This window comes from Macrobrachium nipponense, chromosome 21 (assembly GCF_015104395.2).
Source record: "Macrobrachium nipponense isolate FS-2020 chromosome 21, ASM1510439v2, whole genome shotgun sequence".
Taxonomy (NCBI): Eukaryota; Metazoa; Arthropoda; class Malacostraca; order Decapoda; family Palaemonidae; genus Macrobrachium; species Macrobrachium nipponense.
The window spans coordinates 69,117,536-69,141,624 of NC_087212.1; the positions used below are offsets into that span (position 1 = coordinate 69,117,536).

General features: G+C 44.9%; 1 protein-coding gene across 2 annotated transcripts in view; it reads left to right on the forward strand.

The window, feature by feature from the left end:
• Positions 1–24,089, forward strand: part of LOC135198127 (condensin complex subunit 1-like) — a 66,360-nt gene that overhangs the window by 41,987 nt on the left and 284 nt on the right. For both annotated transcript variants that reach the window (XM_064225600.1, XM_064225601.1), the window contains exons 23-28: positions 15,275–15,402; positions 17,417–17,556; positions 19,709–19,841; positions 21,922–22,056; positions 22,556–22,806; positions 23,288–23,410. In XM_064225600.1, coding sequence (XP_064081670.1) covers positions 15,275–15,402; positions 17,417–17,556; positions 19,709–19,841; positions 21,922–22,056; positions 22,556–22,806; positions 23,288–23,410 — 910 coding nt within the window. The remainder of the gene's footprint in view (positions 1–15,274; positions 15,403–17,416; positions 17,557–19,708; positions 19,842–21,921; positions 22,057–22,555; positions 22,807–23,287; positions 23,411–24,089) is intronic.

Genomic DNA, 24,089 nt, shown 5'->3' on the forward strand with positions numbered 1-24,089 from the left:
AGCCATTGGGCAACTTGGCAGCGCTACGGCGCGAGACCTGGATTGTAGATGTCCTTCGGGAGGGATATCTATTAACCCTTCGAATCTCGGCCACCCCTCACCTCCAACCCGGTCCAACAGCAGTCGTACGTTCCAGGGTCATCGAAGGACGTAGCATTGAGACAGGAGATCAAGACCATGCTGAGCAAGAGAGCTGTAGAAATCGTCACTGGATCAGTCACCGGGCTTTTACAGTCGACTCTTCCTGGTGGAAAAGTCTACGGGAGGCTGGCGCCCGGTGATAGATCTCTCTCCTCTGAACCGGTTTGTTCGCCAGACCCGGTTCACGATGGAGACGGCACGTTCAGTGCTCGACTCCATCAGGGAGAATGATTTCATGCTTTCAGTGGACTTGAAGGATGCGTATTTCCAAATACCCATTCATCAGTCCTCCAGAAAGTACCTCCGCTTCATCCTCGACGGGACGGTGTACCAGTTCAGGGGACACTTTGCTTCGGTCTCTCAACCGCCCCACAGGTGTTCACTGCGAGTGTTCACTCTGGTGTCTGCTTGGGCCCATTCGCACGGGATACGTCTGATGAAGGTATCCTCGACGATTTGGTTAGTCCTGGCGAGCTCCCGCTCGCAGTTGCTACAGGACAGGGATTGACTGCTCGAGTTCTGTCGCGATCTGGGGATCGTTGTGAACTTCGAAAAGTCCGATCTCGAGCCCAAGCAGAGGATGAAGTACCTATGGGTATGCTGATCGACACGGTAGCAGGGCGAGTCTTCCCGCAGACTCGCGGATCAGCAGATTCAGGGAGGCAGCCAACAAGTTCCTGTCTCGGCAAGGAAACAGGTAGCTCAGCGATGGCAAGTCGTGATCGGACACCTGTCGTCACTCGAGAAGTTAGTCCCTCACGGGCGTCTTCACCTGCGGTCTCTTCAGTGGAGACTAAAGGAGAGTTGGTCACAGGCGACGGATCCCCCAAGCTTTCCAGTGTCACTGACACCGGAGGTGAGGCAGGACCTAGCCTGGTGGCTGGACGACAGGAACCGTCTTAAAGAGGAGGTGCCTTCTGCGCACTCCCCCCCCGGACTATGCAGCTGTTCTCAGACGCATCGACCAAGGGATGGGGCGCACACCTGGAGGAGTTGCTGACTTCAGGAGTGTGGGACGAGAACGACAAACACCTTCACATCAATGTACTGGAACTCAAGGCAGCGTTCCTCGCTCTCCAAAGAGTTCCAGGACCGCTTGATGGGACACTCAGTGGTGTTGATGTGCGACAACACCACGGTAGTGGCCTACGTCAACAAACAGGGGGGCCTAGTGTCTCTCCCGTTGTACCAGTTGACTCGGCAGGTGCACGAGTGGGCCGAGGCACACTCAATAGAGCTGTCGGCACGCTACATTCCAGGGAAGAGGAATGTAGTAGCAGACACGCTCAGCCGTCGGGATCAGGTGGTAGGGACCGAGTGGTCTCTACACCAGGACGTGGCGGAAAGGCTCTTCGACCTGTGGGGGCGACCAGTCGTGGATCTGTTCGCCACCCGGCACAACAGGAAGCTCCAGGTGTTCTTCTCGGCCGTGCCGGACCCATGGGCAGCTGCAGAGGACGCTCTTCAACACCCGTGGGACAACCTCTTCGTCTATGCCTTTCCCCCGTTCAGCCTGATTCGCAAGGTGATCAGTCGAGCACTGGTCACCCCGAATCTCAGGATGATCCTGGTGGCTCCCAAATGGCCACAGGCCATTTGGTATCCGGACCTGCTGGCTCTTCTCGCAGGAGAACCGAGAGAGATTCCCCCTTGGCACAACCTTCTCGCCCAGCCACACGTCGAGCGGTACCACCGAGCAGTCCAGTCCCTACGTCTTCACGGCTGGCTGTTATCCACCATCTCTTGCGAACGAGAGGCTTTTCTCGTAGCGCAGCAACAGAGATGGCTGGAAACGTCCGTCAGTCCTCTGCAGCTGTGTACCAGGGGAAGTGGGCCGTCTTCTGTGGTTGGTGTCGTAGACGGGGTCTATCTGCCTCTCAGAGCCACTCTTCAGCAGGTAGCGGATTTCCTCGTTTTTCTTCGCCGAAAGAAGCTCGCCTCAGTCCCCACAGTCAAAGGATACAGAGCCGCCCTGGCTCTCGTCCTGAAACTGAGGGGATTGGACATCTCGAACTCGTTCGAGATCTCCTTGCTTATGAGGAGCTTCGAAAGGTCTTGCCCACCCAGGGAACTCAGGCCCCAGCGTGGGATGTGACTCTCGTCCTTAGGAGTTTGACTCGAACGCCGTTCGAGCCACTCCGAGAGTCGTCAGACAGGGATCTGACCCTCAAGACCCTCTTCTTGCTGGCCCATGGCATCGGCGAAGAGAGTAGGGGAACTTCATGGGCTTTCCTATGATGTACGACACTCCAGGGGATGGGGATCTGTGACGCTCGATTTCGTCCCGAACTTCGTTGCGAAGACTCAGAAACCGTCGGTCCCTGACGACAGGTTCGAGTCCTTCACGATTCCCTCCCTAATGGACTTCACCGAATAATGATGCGGATGAGATGCTGCTTTGTCCTGTGAGGGCGCTACGGCGCTATCTGAAGAAAACTCGACACCTCAGGCCTGAGTGTCGACGCCTCTTCGTTAGCACCAGGATAACCAAGAAAGAAGTATCCAAGAACACTCTTTCATTCTGGCTGCGTGAGGTCATCAGGAGGGCGTATGAGGCTGATGGTAGTGACGACATCCGTACGTCCCGTCCGAGAGCTCACGAAGTCAGAAGTATTGGCCCCTCGTTGGCGTTTCGTAAGAACTTCTCCGTGGCGCAGGTCCTGAAGGCAGGGGTCTGGTCTAACCAGACTTACCTTTAACCGTCCTTCTAGCCTTCGGGATATTGCCCACAGGTCCTTGGATACCTTTTTCTTGGAACCCTGGTGGCTGCTCAACAAGTTGTGTAGCTAACCCAGACCCCTCGCAGGCTGAAACAGCATCGAGTCCTGGTGTGACTGTGGATAGATGTGTGAGTGAGTGAGTGACTGGCTCCCTCTTCCCATCTTTTCCTCCTCCTCTACCTGTGGGCAGAGGGCCACGGTCGTCACTACGCTGGATGAGGACGAGATGCAGGTGAGCTATATGACAGAGCCCCATCCTATCCCTTTCACTAGGGATAGGAGCAGAATATCCCACCACTTCCTCCTACAAGGGGGGGGAAGTGGATGCCTACAAGAGTCAAACCCATGACTTTATATTTGCTCCTGTACAGGAACAAGTTCTTACATTGCTGGTACGAAGAGATACGCTTGCCTCTCTCTTAGTACTCGGTCCATAGGTCTGACCATTGATCCTGCGGTGCACACCCCGATCAATCGGACAGAGGCTTGGATCCCTCCCTCGCTCTTACGACCAGGGGAGACTTTCCAAGGTTGGTTGGGCGAACACCAGTCTGTTCACAAAAGACTCAGATTCCTCCCACCAAGAAGTGAGTCTTCCTATTGTAAAAGGACCGAAGGTTTGTATGCCGTGTCGGAACAAATGACAATTTGTCCAAAATTGCATTTTTCCTAACTATACAAACCTGAGGTCCTTTTACACATAGCCCCACCTCATGCCACCCCTCACTCTGCAGTTTTTGCTTGGGCCAAAAGCAAAAGTGATTTGTTTACCTCCCAGTCGCGCGCGCGCGCCTGTCGGACAAGCAGTTAACTACCGAACCCCTTGTTCGAAAGCTTACGACCTATCCAGCTGCCGCTAGTACCTTCCTATTGTAAAAGGACCTCAGGTTTGTATAGTTAGGAAAAATGCAATTTTGGACAAATTGTCATATTGAACCATCATGATCCAGATGTAGTTTGTCTTCAAGAAACTAAGTTAGGCAGCTAGTTATACAATCCAGGATTAAATTATAAAATGTTTGTGATGAACCCCAGAGATGGTGATCGAGCTCATGGGGGGGGTTGCAATTATTGTTAAAAAGTCTTTGCAACATACAAGTGTTCCTTTAAACACAAACCTACAAGCAGTCACCATTCGAGCATGCTTTGAAAAAGAGATTACTATTTGCTCTATTTACCTCCCACCTAGGTCAGAGATTACTTTGAATGACATTCAGGCACTAGCTAATCAACTACCTCCTCCTTTCTTACTACTGGGAGATTTTAATGCCCATTTTAGTCTATGGGGAGGTGACAACTTGAATGCTATAGGTAGAACCATCGATGATTTTATCTTAAATAATGATCTCTCTCTTTACAATGATGGTTCAATGACGTTTCATAACTTCTACACAAATGTCTTTTCAGCTATAGATTTAAGCATTTGTTCACCTGCAGTCCACTTGGACTTCAACTGGTCTGTAGGAAACATACCTTCTGAATCTCCTATGAAGTGGAAGGAAAATGAAGCAGATTGGTGGGAGTATGAAGGAAGCTTTCAATTACATCAGGAAGTAGAGTCATTTGAGTCACACTTAGATGCATATGATTACTGGAACCTTCAAGACTATTTGGATTGGAATAAGCTGAGAAATATATCCCAAAACCAAAGGGTAAACCAAGCAGGCCTGCAGTTCCCTGGTGGGACCAAACCTGTGGCAGACTGTGAAGAATAGTGAGAAAATGCTATGGACAATTCAAGGCAAAACCCTCAGGAACAACTAAAACTACATACCAACGGGCCTTAGCCAAACAAAGAAAATATATTAGAAAAGCTAAAAAGGAATCTTGGCTCCACTATATTAATGGTATCAATTCTAAAACGCCAGAAAGATTAGTATAGAAAAAGATTAAAAACCTAAGTGGGATATTTGTTCCATCACCTGCTCCTACTCTAAAAATCAATGATGTGCTTATTTTAAATCCAGCTGATGTTGCAGAAAAATTTGGTGAGCATTTTGCTGACATATCAAGCTCCAAAAATTAGACACCACAGTTCAGTAAGATTTGAAATGCCAAGGTGTCAGTTAGATTTAACTCTCAAAACAATGAAGCATATAATGATAAGTTGTTCCGATACGTAATACAAACCCTCGGTCCTTTAACAATAGGAAGTAGCTAGCGGCAGCTGGAACGGTCGTAAGCTTCGAACAGGGAGAAACGGTAGTTAACTGCTTGTCCGATCGTCGCGCGCCGCGCGACTGGGAGGTAAACAAATCACTTTTGCTTTCGGCCGTATGTGGGAAGGACGTGTTCGCCATCGCTCTGCCCGCTTTGTCGTTTGCTTTGACTTTGAGTATTTGCCTCTCTTTCTGTATAAATCAGGAGTGACTGTAAGTACTTTTACAATTCTATTGATCTTGCAATGAGTGAATTGGAAGAAATGGAGATATCACCGCGCCCTCCAGTCGCCCGTAGAGTGTGTCCCGGGCTGGAGGGGCGTAGATGTGGAGGGTTCAGGTCATTCGTTGACGTGGACCCCCATGAGGTTTGTACTCGTTGCCGGGGGCGAGAGTGCTCCCGCAACGAACCTTGTGTCATATGTGTTAATTGGTCCGAGGCGCAGTGGGTGCTGTACGAGGGCAGGAAGAGACTTAGGCCGGCCAAGAAGTCATCGGAAAGTCCAGTGACTCCTTTGGTGACGGACACTTCGTCCTCTTTCCTGCCCCCCGGCCAGCCCCCACGTTTCGCGCCTTCCCCTGCGGGGGGGGTAGCGGAGTCCTTTTCCTCTCTCGATCCGTCGAGTGTGGAGGAGGGCGCCCGCTACCCGGACGTACAGCTGTACTCGGGGTCTTCCGTCCGCTCTGGGGGGGGTGTTTCTTCCCCAGGGCGTGAGGAAGCCCCTCCAACTAACCCGACTATTGCTTCCGCAGGTGTGCCATCAGCGAAGGACGACTTGGGACAGGTGTGGGAGTCGCTGGGACTGCAGGGAGTGCCCAGCATCCAGGGGTTGCTTCAGCGGTTGGCGGGGTCGGCGGTGGTCACTCATGGTGCGGTGACCACAACTACTACCACAATAACGACACCAGCGTATGAGATGCCACCACATCTGGTATTATACGCCCCATATAATGTCGTGACACCCACGGTGGCTATACAAAAACCAATTGCTGCCGTGCCAAGGAGGACGGTGCCACCACCACCTGGATTTTTTCCTTTGCCGACCCCGGACTTCCGCTGCCCAAAGAGTACCCCCCTGGACCTGCCGCCAGTGCCACGGATGACGGTGACTGCCGACAGGACGCCTGGCTCTCCCGTGGTACCTGCCGTGCCTGCCGTACCTGTTGCCGTTCCAGCTACTCTTTCCCTTTCAGATCGGCCTGCACATTCCCTTTCAGATGTTCCTGCCGTTCCTGCTGTTTCCGGACCTGTTCCTGTTGTTCCTGCTGCTGGTGTTGCTGTCACAGTCTCAGGTCTTTCCGGACAGGTGCAGTCGGGCCCTGTTGCTTCGGCAACTGCCCCGGCTCCCTCCTGGATGGAAGACCTGACGTCTGTTCTGCGGAGCCTGGCGAAGAAGAAGAGGAAGAGGAAGAAGGTGTCGTCGTCGTCTTCATCGTCTTCTTCGTCGTCTGCTGCCTCTCCTTCCCCTTCGACTTCTAAGGCCAAACAGCCGAAGAAGAAGAAGGCTGCCTCCTCCCCCCCTCAAGAAGACTCCTTCGGATCTTCTAAGGGCCCGGCTCGCTCAGGCGAGCTGGGGAGCTCTTCTGCTGGTCCTCCTGTTTCTTCGGGAACGGGGCCCGTCGCTTCTTCTGCAAAGAAGAAGTCGACGGGACCAGAGGTGCACCACCTCGGCTGGTGCGTCCTCACCTGGTGCTAGCGGTTCTGCCGCTAAACCAGGTTCCGTCTCGGCCGCTTCTCGTTCGCGAGAAGCACCGAGTGGACGCTCTTCCAAAGAGGACCGTCCAGCCAAAGTTTTGACGCCCGAGCTCGCTCGCCGTCAAGACAGCGGCGCGGAGCAGAAGACTGGCGAGAGTCGTGCACACGACTCTCGCCAGGCCAGTGGACGCTCTCGCAGCGATCAACTGGCTGCTCGGGCTGACGTGACGGTCGCTGACCGGCCACGGGTTGAGGCGAGGAAGGAGTCCCCACGGCCGCCGGTACCAGCCACGGCTGGTACCAGCGGTTTGACGCGCCGAGAGGACGCTGGCCGGTCTCGACGCGAAAGAGAGCCTAGCAGGTCACCCGTCCGCCGCTCCCGATGGGACCGGGCGGAGACGGTGACCAGCGGCAGCTCGCCTGACGCTAGAGATCGGTCTCGACGTTCTCAGCCGAGCCAATCGCCCCAGGCGAGCGGCAAGGCTAGGCGTCTCGACCGTCACCGCGGGTTGACGATCAGCAGCAGCCCTCCACGCACGCTGGTCCTGCCAGCGAGCGAGGGGGGAGCGTCAGGTCTGCCTCTCCTGTACCTTCAACCTCCTCGGGCTATACCGGGAGGAGCGATCACGAGAGGTGCGCCGCTCGTGACCCAGCTATGACGCCGTGCGGCTCAGGCACGGTCTTAGGACCGACCAGAACGTACGCGCAAGTAGTTGGAGGCGACCGTCAGGGGTCTGTCGCTGTTCCTCCTTCTGAAGGAGGAGTATCGAGGGATATGCTCTTGCTGGAGGGACTGGACGGTCCTACTCCACAAGACGCTGTAACGCCTGAGATACAGAGGAACTTCGCAGAGGTCATTAAGCTGATGCGTCTGCATAATGACCTTGCGGAAGGATCGCCGCTACCACCAGCAGAGCCCACGTCCCGGCTCGAATCATTTTGGGGTCCCAAGAGGGAGCCCAAAATGATGATGGGGTTGCCACGATCGGAGCTTGCGGACTCGGTCCTGGATCAGGTGGAGAATCTCGTCTCCGGACGGGAGGACTCGCTAAAATCCGGACGGTCCTCTAAGCTGCTTCCTCCTCCTCTACAGCGGCAGAGGCGATTTTACGTGCCATCGGAAGACCCGATACTGCCGAAACAGGTTAACCCGGAGTTAGCGAGGCTGACTACCCAGGTGTGTCCTGCAGCAGCTCCGTCGTCGGAGAACTTATGGTTCTCGCAGCAGGAGGCACTTGCCCTGGAATCTACCGCTATGGCAGCATTCCAGGCAGTTTCCTGGTTGGATTTGTGGTCCCTCACAATATCCAAAGTAGCGGCCGGCTCTGGGAGTTCTGCTCTCGAAGACGACGCTTCTTTCAGGAGACTGTGCCAGTCTGGAGGAAGAGCAATCTCTTACCTCGCCCATCAGACTGCTAACCTGTGGGCCAACTTAGTTCTTCGACGTAGGGACGCAGTCCTTACCCGAGTGAACAAGGGGGCCGGGCGTGAGGCGGCACTCGGGCTAACGAAATGGACCTCTTAGGAGTTCCCCAGCTCTCTTTCCTGGAGAGATGGTGGACGCTGCGGTGGAACGGCGGCGCACTGACGAGAGTGACCGCTTAGTCCACCAGGCAGTCTCGAAGGTTTCTGGGCAACCTCGAGTAACTGCGGCCAAACCAAAGAGCTTGGCTAGCGCTTCCACGGCGGCGAAGACGGTTGCACCGTCCAAACCCCGTGTGAAGACTCCAGCTGTTTCAACTTCTGCTAGAGGAGGCCGCAACCAGCCCTCCTCCCAGCCCTCCTTTCCCCGAGGAGGTGCTGGAAAGAAGTCGAAACGAGGAGGGAAACGCTAGGGACGGCGTTCCCCCTCACCTGCTGCCGGAAGTGGGGGGGTGCCTAGCGAGCCATTGGGTCGACTTGGCAGCGCTACGGCGGCCGAGAACTGGATAGTAGACGTCCTTCGGGAGGGATATCTACTACCCTTCGAGTCTCGGCCCCCCCTCATCTCCAAACCGGTCCATCTACAGACCTATGTCCGGGGATCAACAAAGGACAACGCTCTTCGACAGGAGATCAAGACCATGCTGGCGAAACGAGCTGTAGAAATCGTGGAGGACCAGTCACCGGGCTTTTACAGCCGCCTCTTCCTAGTGGAGAAGGCATCGGGGGGCTGGCGTCCGGTGATAGACCTCTCTCCCCTGAACCGCTTCGTTCGCACGACGCGGTTCACGATGGAGTCGGCACGCTCAGTGCTCGACTCGATCAGGGGGAACGATTTCATGCTTTCAGTGGACCTGAAGGAAGCGTATTTTCAAATACCCATCCATCAGTCCTCCAGAAAGTACCTCCGCTTCATCTTCGACGGCACGGTGTACCAATTCAGGGCACTTTGTTTCGGTCTCTCAACCGCCCCACAGGTGTTCACGCGAGTGTTCACTCTGGTGTCGGCTTGGGCCCATTCGAACGGGATACGTCTTCTGAGGTATCTCGACGATTGGCTAGTCCTGGCGAGCTCCCGCTCGCAGTTGCTACAGGACAGAGATCGGCTCCTCAAGTTTTGTCGCGATCTGGGGATCGTGATAAACTACGAGAAGTCCGACCTCGAACCCAAGCAGAAGATGAAGTACCTGGGTATGCTGATAGACACGGTAGCAGGGCAAGTCTATCCCGCAGACTTGCGTATCAGCAAATTCAGGGAGGCAGCCGGCCGGTTCCTGTCTCGGCAGGAACAGGCAGCACAGCAATGGCAAGTCGTGATCGGCCATCTGTCGTCACTCGAGAAGTTAGTCCCTCACGGGCGTCTTCACCTGCGGTCTCTCCAGTGGAGACTAAGGGAGAGTTGGTCTCAGGCCAAGGATCCTCCTTACTTTCCCGTGGCTATCACGGACAAGGTGAGGCAGGACCTAGCCTGGTGGCTCGACGACAAGACCTCTTAAGAGGAGTGCCCATACGCACTCCCCCCCCGGAGATGCTTCTGTTCTCAGACGCATCGACCGAGGGATGGGGCGCACACCTGGAGGAGTTGCTGGCTGCAGGTGTGTGGGACCATCACGAGAAGCACCTTCACATCAATGTCCTGGAACTCAAGGCGGCGTTCAACGCTCTCCAAGAGTTTCAGGACCGCTTGGTGGGACACTCAGTGGTGTTGATGTGCGACAACACCACAGTAGTGGCATATGTCAACAAGCAGGGGGGGCTAGTGTCTCTTCCGCTCCATCAGTTGACGGTGCAGGTGCACGAGTGGGCCACGGCTCACTCGATAGAGCTGATCAGCACGCTACATTCCAGGCAAGAGGAATGTAGTAGCAGACAAGCTCAGCCGTCGGGATCAGGTGATAGGGACCGAATGGTCTCTACACCAGACGTGGCGGAAAGGCTCTTCAACCTGTGGGGCGACCGGTCGTAGACCTGTTCGCCACCCGGCACAACAGAAAACTTCAGGTTTTCTTTTCAGCTGTGCCGGACCCATGGGCAGCTGCAGAGGACGCTCTCCAACACCCCTGGGACAACCTCTTCGTGTACGCCTTTCCTCCCTTCTGTCTGATTCGGAAAGTGATCAGTCGAGCGCTGGTCACTCCCAATCTCAGAATGATCCTGGTGGCTCCCAAACGGCCACAAGCCGTTTGGTATCCGGACCTGCTGGCTCTTCTTGCGGATGCACCGAGAGAGCTACCCACTTGGCACAACCTTCTAGCCCAGCCACACGTAGAACGGTACCACCAAGCAGTCCAGTCCCTTCAACTTCACGGCTGGCTGTTATCCACCATCTCTTGCGAACGAGAGGCTTTTCTCGTAGCGCAGCAACAGAGATGGCTGGACACGTCAGACAGCCTCTGCAGCTGTGTACCAGGGGAAGTGGGCCGTCTTCTTGTGGTTGGTGTCGTAGACAGGGTCTGTCTCCTCTCAGAGCCACTCTTCAGCAGGTAGCGGATTTCCTCGTGTTTCTTCGCCGAGAGAAGCTCCTCTCAGTACCCACAGTTAAGGGATATAGAGCCGCCCTGGCTCTCGTCCTAAAACTGAGGGGACTGGACATCTCGAATTCGTTCGAGATATCCTTGCTAATGAGGAGCTTCGAAAGGTCTTGCCCACCCAGGGAACTCAGGCCCCCTGCGTGGGATGTGACTCTCGTACTTAGGAGTTTGACTCGAAGACCCTTCGAGCCACTCCGAGAGTCGTCAGACAGGGATCTGACCCTCAAGACCCTCTTCTTGCTGGCCCTGGCATCGGCGAAGAGAGTAGGGGAACTACATGGCCTTTCTTATGATGTTAAACATACCAGAGGCTGGGGATCTGTGACGCTCGATTTCGTCCCGAACTTCGTAGCTAAGACTCAGAATCCGTCGATCCCTGACGACAGGTTCGAGTCTTTCACGATCCCCTCCCTCCTGGACTTCACCGATAACGATGCGGATGAGATGCTGCTTTGTCCTGTGAGGGCGCTACGGCGCTATCTGAAGAGAACTCGACATCTCAGGCCTGAGTGTCGACGCCTCTTCGTTAGCACTGGGGTTACCAAGAAAGAAGTCTCCAAGAACACGCTTTCTTTCTGGCTGCGTGAGGTGATCAGGAGAGCGTACGAAGCTGATGGTAGCGACGACATCCGTACGCTCCGACCGAGAGCCCACGAAGTCAGAGGTATCGGACCCTCCTTAGCGTTCCGTAAGAACTTCTCCGTGGCGCAGGTCCTGAAGGCAGGTGTCTGGGCCAACCAGACCACCTTCACGTCCTTCTACCTTCGGGATATTGCCCACAAGTCCTTGGATACTTTTTCCTTGGGACCTGTGGTGGCTGCTCAACACGTTGTGTAAGCTTACCCAGCACCCGAGCAGGCAGAAACAGCATCGATTCCTGGTATGACTGGGAGAATGAATGCGTGAATGAGAGAGTGACTGGCTTCTCTTCACCATCTTTTTCTACCTCTACCTGTCGGCAGAGGGATACGGTCGTTACCTTGCTGGAAGGGAGTCAGATGCAGGTAAGCTATTCAACAGAGCTCCATCCTACCTCTTTAACTAGAGATAGGAGTGTATATCCACCACTTTCTCCAACAAGGGGGAGAAAGTGGATGCCGACATGAGACAAACCCATTACTTTACATTTGCTCATGTAAAAGAAAAAGTTCTTACAATGCTGGTACAAAGAGATACGCTTGCCTCTCTCTTAGTACTCGGCCCAGAGGTCTGACCATTGATCCTGCGGTGCACACCCCGATCAATCGGACAGAGGCTTGGATCCCTCCCTCGCTCTTACGACCAGGGAGGCATTCCAGGGATGGACGAACACCAGTCTGTTCATCAAAAAGACTCAGATTCCTCCCACCAAGAAGTGAGTCTTCCTATTGTTAAAGGACCGAGGGTTTGTATTACGTATCGGAACAAATGACAATTTGTCGAAAATTGCATTTTTCCTAACTATACAAACCTGAGGTCCTTTACATATAGTCCCTCCTCATGCCACCCCTCACTCTGCGTATTTTGCATGGGCCAAAAGCAAAAGTGATTTGTTTACCTCCCAGTCGCGCGGCGCGCGACGATCGGACAAGCAGTTAACTACCGTTCTCCCCTTCCCGTTCGAAGCTTACGACCGTTCCAGCTGCCGCTAGCTACTTCCTATTGTTAAAGGACCTCAGGTTTTTGTATAGTTAGGAAAAATGCAATTTTCGACAAATTGTCATTTCTCACTAAGGGAACTACGAGAGGCTCTCTCATCTTGTGAGTCAACAGCCCCTTGTGCAGATAACATAACTTACAACATGATTAAACATCTTCCAGAACATGCTAAAATATATCTAATGAAAATACTCAATAAGATCTGGGAAACAGGCATCATTCCCACATCTTGGAAGATAGCTATAGTAGTTCCAGTCATAAAGCCAAACAAAGATCCATATCAGCCCACTAGTTACAGACCAATTTCACTAACAAGCTGTGTCTGTAAATTATTTGAGAAAATGGTGAACTCTCGTCTAATGTGGCATTTAAAGAAAAACAGATTGTTATCTTCTGTTCAGTTCGGCTTTAGGAAAAATCGTTCAGCTTTGGACCCTTTACTGAGATTATCAAATGAGATTCAGCAGGGATTTTCCAATCAATGCCAAACAGTAGGGGTATTTTTTGATCTGGAGAAGGCTTATGATACAACATGGCGATTTGGCATTGTTAAACAGCTCAATGAAATGGGAATCAGGGGCAATATGTTAACCTTTATCAACACCTTTTTAAGGGACCGATATATTAGAGTGAGAGTCGGGAATAAATTTTCTTCTTGTTATGAGACGGAAGAAGGTGTCCCACAAGGCAGCGTATTGAGTGTTACCTGCTTTGCCATTGCTATTGATAATAGTATTGTGAAATCTGTTTCCGCTCCAGTTAGGGCTTCACTGTTTGTGGATGACTTTGCCATCTACGTTACCACATACGGCGCTGTATCAGCTTGTAACTACCTGCAAAAGACAATAAATGTCATCAGTTAATGGGCTGATGAACATGGTTTCCGATTTTCTTCATCTAAAACTGTGGCCGTTCGTCACCAGATGTACCCGTAATGAAACTAACCCTAATTTGAAACTGAAGGATTGTCTTATTCCTTACAAAAAAGAAGTAAAGTTTTTGGGCATAATATTTAATAGCAAGCTAACGTGGCGTAGTCACATTGACTCTCTAAAAACAAAGGTTAAAAAATTCTTCAATATTTTAAAGGTGGTATCGGGATTCGACTGGGGAGCTGATAAGAAAAGTTTACTGAAGTTGTATGATTCCTTATGTAAATAAAAAAATTGACTATGGCTGTCAGGTATATTCATCTGCCTGCAAGTCCAGGTTAAAGGAATTGGACATAGTATATAACATGGGATTAAGGATATGTACAGGTGTTTTCAGGACATCTCCCGTTGAGAGTATCTACATTGACTCTCATGAACTTCCTTTAGATCTGCAAAGAGAAGAGCTTGGGTTGCGGTACACCATGCAACTAAAAAGCTCTCGAGAGAACCCCACACGAAAAATTTTAGTGTGTCTCTAGAAAATTTGCTGAAAGATCTTCCAAACCTTTTCAAATATGACAGTTGGAATGTTTAAATGATATGGTAATTCAGCGCCAAAAAGTTGAAAAAGTAAAACCATCCTCTGTACCCCCATGGCTTATTCCCAAGATTTCCTTATGCTCTAAGAAAATAGACAAAAAACAACAGTCTGAGGAAGAGATAAAAGCTAATTTTCTGGAGCATGACAGTAAACATGATGGCCAAGTGAAGATCTACACTGATGGATCAAAGTCTGATAGTGGAGTTGGGTGTGCAGTTGTGCATGGTAATGAAATTTACGAGGCAAAATTGCCTGAGTCGGCTTCCATATTCACTGCAGAGTTGTCAGCTATAGTTAAAGCTTCAGAAATTATTCTTAACTCGAATAAGAAAAATTTTGAAATATATATAGTGACTCAAAAAGTGCATTAGATTCATTAAAGCTGTGAGTAATTTGTATCAGGTAACCAAAGTGCCACATGTAGATATGAAGAGATCCATCAAGTCGTACATCTTGAGGAAATGGCAAGAGAGATGGTCCTCCCCTCTCTTAGCCAACAATAAGAAATATAAGCAGATAAGGAAAAGCTTAGAAAAATGGCCCTCTTCTTTTCAAAAAGAGAGGAGAACAGAAATTGTTTTGGGGCGACTTCGTATTGGTCACACTCGGATAACCCATAAATTTATTTTAGAAGGTGGCAGTGCATCAGTGTGTGTTAGGTGTGATGCTACCTTATCAGTGGAGCACATCCTGGTGCATTGTGTAAATTATAGAGAACAGAGGCAAAGATTCCACCTTAATGGAAAATCTCTTGCCGATGTTCTAGATGACAAAGCAGACATTTCTGCACTAGTGAGTTTTTTAAAATGTATTGGGATTTTTTGTGAAGTATTAAGTGGTGGCAAATTTTAACTTATTGATTTTATTTTGTGTTGACTTTATTTTATTTTATATTGATTTTATTTTTTATTGTTTTGTTCATAGTCATCATTTTAAGTACCTAATTATTATTTAAAAATTTTATTTGCTGTTTTTAATAAAGGTTAAATGGTGTTGAATGGATGTATGTATGTCAGTTTTTATTTTATTTATTTATTTATTTATTTTTTCATTTTTTTTTTACTTCAGCTGTGGGATTCTTTGGCTGCAGTGTAAGTGGTTTTGAGTGAGAGTGAATGGTTTTGGTTTGGTTGATATGTGATGTGAGATCGTCTTGGTCTTGGTTGTTGTGTGTCATTCGATGTTTTTAATTTAATTGCAGTTTTAATTGGTCATTTGTGTGAGAGATTTTAATTGATTCATGTATTCATTCATTTAATCGATTTCATTCAATCATATAATACTGCAGCGCTGAATGACCTTTGCAGTCCCAGCGCTTGGGCTATGCCCTAAATTCCACGATCAATCAATCAATCTAAGAATCCCTTGTATCCCACCTATTGATGTATACTCTTATACTGATACTACCTATCTGTCACACATGGATTTTTTTTCCTTTACGAGTGTTTTTATCTATTTAGACATTTAGGAGCTCACTTTCTCATTATCTTGCAGTTGCTTTTCACTATCCTGGAGAAAAGCGAAGAGCCTGTTATTCGTGCTAATATTGTGATTGCACTTGGTGACTTGAGCTTCAGGTTTCCCAACCTACTGGAACCATGGACGCCACGCATTTATGCTCGGTAAGTTTTGTCATTCAGTCATTCCAGTTTTGTAATTCTAAGTATGCTAGAGCATTCATATTCTTGTTGTGTTTAACATTTGATAGATTACATGTTTGTATACATTTGAAAGTATTAAGTTTTAAATATAGTTTAATTTTATGAAGTACAGTACACGATATACATTGCTATGTTGAAGAGCGTTAGTTTTGTACTCAAAGTGACAGTGAAGCATAAAATTTACCTGGGTGAGAATCTTGCTCATCCAGGGCCTTGTGATGCCCCTTAAGTGGAGTGTAAACCCCACTTTAGCCGTAGTCATTTAGTAATAAAAGCGAAGGATTTGATATTTAAAGTTAATTTTTAGATTTGTAGAGAGCAACTTTTTACATTGTTAAATTTTAAGTGCTAAATTAATTGTTAAATTTTAAGTGCTAAATATTAATTTGCATACCTAGGAACAGCACTCTAACTCTAGTGTTACTTTCAAGTAACAGTGCTCTTAATTTTTTCAGGCTCATTCTGGACTATTGAAGTATGATTATTATTATTATGTTTTCTTAAAGTTCTCACCTTTGCCAAGTAATGAGTAGTAACTAAAACTTTTTGGTGTGATAGTAGACCATAATCTCTTCTGTGATTTTACCTCACTAGGTAACAAAAGTCAAAATGGAGAAAAGTGAGGACTCTTGTTCTTATTTCACCAGGCAGTCCTCTGATAGTTACTAGTTGCAAGTAAACTATTAGATACAAATTATCAGATACAAAGAAATAGGTCACTGCATGATTAAGCATCTGCAAGGAGATCCGCAGACATGGCCAACATTTTGCAGAGGGTACTATTCCTCCTGTTCCACTGTTAAAATGTGGACTGCCAAATTTAGGTGGGGCTTGAACATCATATGGTTAGAACATCCTAAAAGGCAGCCACTATTGACAGTTGGTTACCATTCATTACATGATTCTAAATGTCACATGTTTAACAGGTAGTTAGGAATATGAACATCATTGCTGGCTGGGTGCAAACGTTTTTCACTGACATCTTGAGGATGAACAAGGTATCAATAAAATGGAAACCATAAATGTTAACACTGGAACAGAAGCTAACCATTAGAAAGTTCCCATACAGTGTTGTCGTTGTGAGTGTGTGTGTGTTTTTTAAGCAATGTAACCACCTACCCCCCAAAAAAATCAGGCAAATTGTGTATATCAGCAAGGTGCTAGCCTCTGCATTTTAGGAGGATGAGGAAGTTATGAGATTATAAGTACTATTAAAGATTAAAAAAAACCATTCCATTGAGGGTTCAGAGATGTGTATTTCTGGTGATAGAAGTTCACTCTCGACATGGTTCAGAAGTCATGTAAAGCCGTTGGTGCCGTTGCTGAATAACCACTGGTTCCGTGCAATGTAAGAACACCATACAAACAAACAAACAATTAAAAAATGGTATATCCATTAATGGAAGCTGTATGCAGTAGAATTTTAAAAGTAAAATTGTACTCAAGGTTAAATGCAATTTTAACCTGCTGTTTCAGGTCAGTGTTCTTGCTCACACAGGGCAGGTGACATTGAGTGAAGCAGGTAACTATGGGCTTGAGTTTATGCAACATGTCCCTTACCATAACTGGCACCTTCTGACATTGACCTGTTTCTTAAACTCAAATCTACCTGTATGGTCATCATTTTGGGAGCAGCAGTGAAGTCATCAATGCAGTGGAGAAGTGATCAGAAGTCTTGAATGCAATATTCTTCCATGACTGGAAAGAAGTTTTTAAACATGAGTAAACTGAATGCATCCAAGTCTGGAGAGCTGGCCAATTTTTCAGGTTTTTGAAAATTTAAAATTACCTTGCATATAAAATTTTCAGGTTGTGCCTCTTGATGTATTTCAGTAATTATTATGGTGAGGGTAGAGATTACTTAATTTAGACTCATTAATTATTATATCCAAGTTTGAGTTATTTATGCGAGTATTTTTAAAACTTTTGTTATGACTACTTCTTGATATATTGTGATACATTTATGTTGTGACAGGCTTCGTGATCATTCACCCAAGGTGAGGCAAAATACTCTGACAATCTTAACACATCTCATCCTGAACGACATGGTGAAAGTGAAAGGGCAGATCTCGGATATTGCTCTGTGCATCACAGATGAGGATCCACGCATTTCAGGTAATCAAAGAAACTTGTTTTTAATCTTTTATGTTAGGCATTACTTTTTTGTTTTTAATCAATACTATATATATTTTTTTTGCCACCTCAAGAGGTTGAACACTGGTTTTCTTTATTAGCCGGTTACTATGTGTCTACTAGAGGTAATGAAATTTTCAGTAGTTCATTTCATTCAGTGAATTTGAATGGTTTTGTTCATGTGATGGTTATCATCAGTTAGAAAAGTAATAGATATGACAGATGTGGGACAAAGACCAGCTGAAAGACCATGGATGAGGTCCTAGCCCATATGGAAGTTCAAACAGAAAGTGAACAAAGAAGATAGTGAAGAGAACTCATTTTACATCTAACTCCATTAAGGGAAAATCTGACATAAAAATTAAGGGACCGATATATTAGAGTGAGAGTCGGGAATAAATTTTCTTCTTGTTATGAGACGGAAGAAGGTGTCCCACAAGGCAGCATATTGAGTGTTACCTGCATTACCATTGCTATTGATAATAGTATTGTGAAATCTGTTTCCGCTCCACTTAGGATGAAAATTGTGTACATATAAGGAAGGCTGTAGTAGTACTGTAAAGCCCCATGTACTTGTGCTTACATTTTCCTGGCATATTACTATTAATGTATGTACTATGCATTGCACTTTATTTAAATATTTGATTTATTTGTTATTTTCATTACTTTTCTTGTAAGATACAGCTATTCTATTCTTTTAAAGCTCAATTGCAAGGTAATGGCTTTTTAGTTATGGTCTATGTAAGTAATGCCTCGTTTGAAAGAATAATAATAATCTATGTTAGTCTTTTGTTCAACTATCTAAGATCATGAAACTGCCTTTCCTGGTTTATTGCATGCAATTTTGTTTAACCATATTTTTAATATAATACCTGTGTCAGATCTGTGAAAGACAGTAAACCTCTTGTTTCTGTTCTTGCAAAGTGGTATGGTTAAATTCCTCTATTTGCTTGAAGCTTCATTTGAACCTCCTAGAACTGCGTTAAGGACCTACAAGTTTCATTAATGGTCATGTAATTTTCATAGCTGGAAATGTTTTGGTTTGTCTTGAGCTCTTAAGTTTGCAGCCAAGTTTCAACTGCCAGTCATATGTCCATTTTCCAAAAGTTTGTGTGAAATAACAAGAAAATCACTCTCATGGATGATTTACGCCCTTAGGAGATACTTAAAGAGCATCCTTGCAATCCCAATACCTTTCAGATATTTTGGTTGTTGATAAATGATATTGCCTTTCTTCAGACATGGATCTCCTCAGTGACTCACATCTATGCCCTCCTTAAGCTATGTACTACTGATAAGTAAATTTTCCACCAAGTTAGCTTTCCATTGCTTTGCTCCAAGAACCAAACATGGGCCTCATTATGTCCTATAGTTTATGACTTAAAATATGTGGATTAAACATTTATCTTTGCCTCTACTTAGTTGCCCTGTGTAATTAGCTTATGTCCTTTCTTAGGTGCAATAAGAAAGAAAGGATATCAGCAGCACAGAGAGGTAGATCTATCATAACTTGTGTTTTTGTGTTCTTTTCTCTCTCTGAGTATCTCATTCAGTGTTTTTAAGGGAAACTGGGATGGTGTGTCATTGGAATTGCTATCTTGTCCCTTAACTGATGTTATTAATGTTTATTTTTATAGACATTTAACAGAAATGAAAACAATAACCAAAACTTGATGAACAACTTAAATTAAAAAATAATGGTTTATTTTTTGAAACAATATTATTCCATCAAAAGTAGTTAGTACCATTCTACCATTTGGTTAAGAGTTTTGTATTGTTTTAGATAGAATATTGAAAGGGAAATATGAGAGGAATCCACAATTTCTGTAAAATAAATTATTCGTACTCATGTAAATACACAGGAGTTATTTACGTATTCCTTTTCATTTAACCACCCATTGATTACTTATTATTGTGGTTATGATATGAGAAAACTTGCTAACTATTAGCTTATTAAATAACTTTTCTTTTGAATTTTATGTACTGTATATAAGAATGTTATTTTTTTACAGTCTACGTAAAAATTATACTGTAATTATTTTGCTGTGCTAGGTAAGGATATACATATACGTACGTACATATTGATCTATAAAAGAATGGACCAAAATCATGAAAAGTTATTGATGTTTTGCAGGTTTAGCAAATCTTTTCTTCACTGAGCTAGCAAGAAAGGGAAATGCTCTCTACAATGTTCTGCCTGACATAATCTCCCGTCTCTCTGATGCAGAATTGTCATTAGAGGAACAAAAGTATAGAATAATAATTGGGTAAGTTTTCTTAATTATTGTGTTGTGTACAGAAATATGATAACAAACATAATGGTTTTGATAATGTTCTTGTTATTATATCTTGATGAGAATTTGATCCTTGGTTCTCTGTGGGAGTTTTTTTTACGGTTAGGGGTAGTTAAAGGTACCTCAGGGAAATAGACACCATTACCCCATACATTCGTGGGCTACCTTATGATGGTGAAGCATTTATATTGTTGCCTGTACCAGGTTTACATTGAAGCCATCAAGCAGATATTAAAGTGCTGGTTAATTGGGCATTTTCAGCTGATTAGTACTTTGTGGGAAGAAGAAACTTCTGTGACATTCTGTCAGGGACTTCTTGAAGAATGTTAAAATTGTGTTGGTCCATCCCTACAAGCTCTTGGTTAGTATGAACTTTTTAAACCTCTTTCTTTGAAGACTTAAGAAAATGAGCCACAACTCTTTCTGTCTATCTCATTATTTGTGGTGGGGTGGGCTGGGATGAGTGGTTCTGGTTGTGGGTTTTTGGCAAGTGAAGTGGTAGCCATCACTTTTGCTGTGCAGGAGGAGTTTTTCCTTGTCCAGATCTCTTCATGCATGAACAGAAAATTCATTGTTACTGAAACAGCGTTTCTTGGGTTAGCTTTTGATGGTAGACTGACTTGGATTCCACATCTGAAGTACATTGAGGCAAGATGCTTCAAAGCAGTGAATGTCCTGGAAGATCTGTCCTACACCTTGTGGAGTGCTGACCAAACTTGGATATTGCAAGTGCCTAAGTCACCACTGCACAGAGAAACACATGGCCTATGCACATAAATTTTTACTATTTATTGATGGTATATTGATATTTGATAGTAGATAAAGCCTCTTTCCACTTGATCATATTTTTCTTTATGTTTTCTCAGTGTACTGGCTTTGCAATCCGTTAAGACACAGGTATCAGTAATGTTTTTACCTCCTGCATGGTCTGCTTCTTCTCCTCTTCCTCCTGCATGGTTTGCTTCTCATCCTCCTCTTCACTAATACCTTTCCTCAGTTTAAGCATTTGCAGTCCTGATTACTGTAATCACCCAGACACCTTACATGCAGAATATGCTAGATATACTAGATTTGCAGTTTGTAAATATATGTAATTAGCATCACCATTGCCTGGGTGAAATATATTTTATGTAATTTCATTCCATGTCATACAGAAAGACCAGTAATGCTTTCATTCTGTTGTAAATTAAATTTATTTACTTAAATTAAGTGGGGATCTTAAGTGGTCATCACCAGTATATTAAACGTAATAAATTTAATTTTTGTTTCCTCTTTCATTGCATGATTTGCTATTTTGTATTCAAAACCTGTAACTGTTACAAAATAACCACTACCTTCGGTACAGGGCAGACACTGTAATATGACATTTGCATGTGACATTTTGCCTTTTTTTTTTCTGTTGCACAGTTCTTGTCTTTTGCATGTCACAGTAGCTGTCACAAAACAACCAATCCAATGGTAATGGTAATATATTCTTGCCTGAGAACAACCTAGATTACTACTCACTATATGCTTATACCAAACTCATTGGATGCAGTGAATCAAAGAGAATCAACATTTTAATCTTCCCTGTAAGCTTGGTAGCCACAGAAGTTCCAAATATCCAAGCATTTCTCCTTAATATTGTAACTGTGGGAGAGCTTTTGTTTACTTTGGGCTTTGCAAATATGTCTGCTCTCAAGCTTTATGAGTTCACAGTGAGGCTTGTTGTCACGTAAGAATTAAATTTTTGTTTCCTAAAAATAAAAGTTTATTAACATTTCCCTTGCAGAGACCAAGTCTAATTGTGAGTTTGGTGTATTCACAAAAGAATTTTATTATGACTTTCTGAACCTAGTAGTATTACTACTGTATTTTAGGTTGTATAAATATTGTATGAACACTATCTTTTTGTCGACTGTGTAGTTTTTAGAAGTCAGATAACATTTTCGATCGTCCTAATATGTATATCTGTTACCTCCAATTTTATTTTATAATTAGCATTTGTTCTTGTTTATGATGGACTTCAGCTGCTTCATAAATTTTGTTATTCGAATTTTGGAAATCTTTTCAGGCCCATATTTGCTCTACTGCAGAAGGATAAGCAGCTGGAAACTCTTGCTGAAAAGCTTTGTCATCGTTTCCAAGCCACCATAACTCCACGGCAGTGGAGAGACATTGCATATTGCTTGTCTTTACTTCAGTACAAGTAAGATTTTAAGATTTTATTTGTTTAATTATTTATGTCAAATTTAAAAGAAAATGCCCTTATTCATTTCAAGTGCATTTTAACAGCCAGCAAATGGGAGTTCTTTTGTTCCCATTGTTGTCAGTCTGCTGGTTTTCTTATCTGGACCCAGGAAACCAATCATGGATGGCATATTCTCAATAGTTTGACAGCATTACTTTTTACCTTTTTTTTTTTTTTTTTTTGTAGAGGAAGTATCTGGAATTTGTGTACATACACACACAAATATTCTATATAAATGTAATGAGCATGTATCCAGTGTAAATTTTATTTTCAAAAGCTGTAATTTCTTCATATTAAGCATGATCTTTTAATGTTTCCATCTTGCTTAAATACAGCCTTGCAGAATTCATATTTTCATTTTGGGTTGGTTAACCTGTGGCCAATTGCAATTTGCATTCATTGTAATGTAAAAAAAAAATAATAACTGATATTAAGTTTGATCTTTTATTTTTACCAGTGACAAAAGCGTCAGGAAGTTGAGTGAAAACTTTGCTTGTTATGGAGATAAACTGCATGAGCCTGAGGTGTTTGACTTCTTCCTTGGCATACTTGCTAATGCGCGCAAGAACAGTAAGCCAGAGGCAAAGGCACAGATAGATGAACTGGAGGCAAAGATACAAGAAAACCATGACAAAGGTGTCGAAGATGAAAATGCTCTCACTAATGCTGCGAACGCAAAATCCAAGTCAAGAAAGCCTTCCAAAACAGGTATTTAAATTATTGATTTGTTGTGTTACAGAATTGTTATAAAACAGATTTAAAATTGCTAGGTACGACGTACGTAGTTGCAGGTACAGTATGAAGTATCTTGTGGAGAATAAATAATCCAAGGAAAGCTTTTGTATATCTTGTCTTTAGTTTAATTATTCAGATAGAAGTAATAATGAAGATATTGAAATCCAGATTTTAGGAAAGACCCATTCATAGGCACTTAGAAAATGATAAGTAGAAACATCAGAAAAACAATAATTTATCTCTTAATTGTATGTCGGGTTATTTCTGTCCTATTTTTTTCTTACTGTGAAATAGTCAATTGAGGACAGGTTGTGCCAACTTGAGCAGTTCCAAATTTTCTGCTATTTATTTTATTTACTAGTATACTGTAGTACTTATAATGTAGAATTGTAGTGATACACACTGTGGCATATACAGAGAAATTCAAGCATTATTTGCTTCATGATAATTTCAGTTACCAAGGTAAAGAGGGTGAGACTCCAAGTTGCAGACTCATCGAGTGAAGATGAAGGAGGAAGGGAAAGTGGCAGTGAAGACAACCTAAGCAAACCACCACCTGCTATGAAAAGTGTTACAGGTAATGCAAACATACTACCTCAGAAACTATTTAAATGATATGAAATGAGACTAAAATGACAACATTTGATTGGAACTTTATATGTTTGTTTCATGCAAACTTAAGGACATACTTGAATTGATCACTGATAAGGGGACCAGCCATCTTTGGAAGGAACATATTTTTTTTGGATTTGGCTATATTTACACCAGAAATTATATGTACAAAATAGTACTATAAAATAACAAAATGTTCTAATTACTGTGCTGTTTTTGGGTATTTTAACCAGACCACTGAGCTAAGTTATTTAGCTCTTCGTGAAAAATATTGGTCTGTAGAATATAATTTTTCATCTTTCCAGTCTTGCCATCACTCCTCAAAAAAAAAAAAAAAAAGTTAAAATCCTTATGATTTGAAATAATGGCTTCTGAATGGGTACGGTGATAAGTTTTGGTTGCCATCTTGGCGGGAGGATATAGAAAGATCAGATGCAGGATGAGCAGGAGCACCTAAACTAATGCCATTAGACCGACCTTGAGTATCAACGGAGGCTCTGATACATCGATTTTAACTCTTTAGAAAAGCATCCATTGATTACTTAATGAACTCATTGTTAATAATTTGACTTAAGTTCAAGGCTGTGATACTGTTCTTAAAACAATAGCCGAATTCATTTGGGAAATGTGCCAGAATGTGTGTT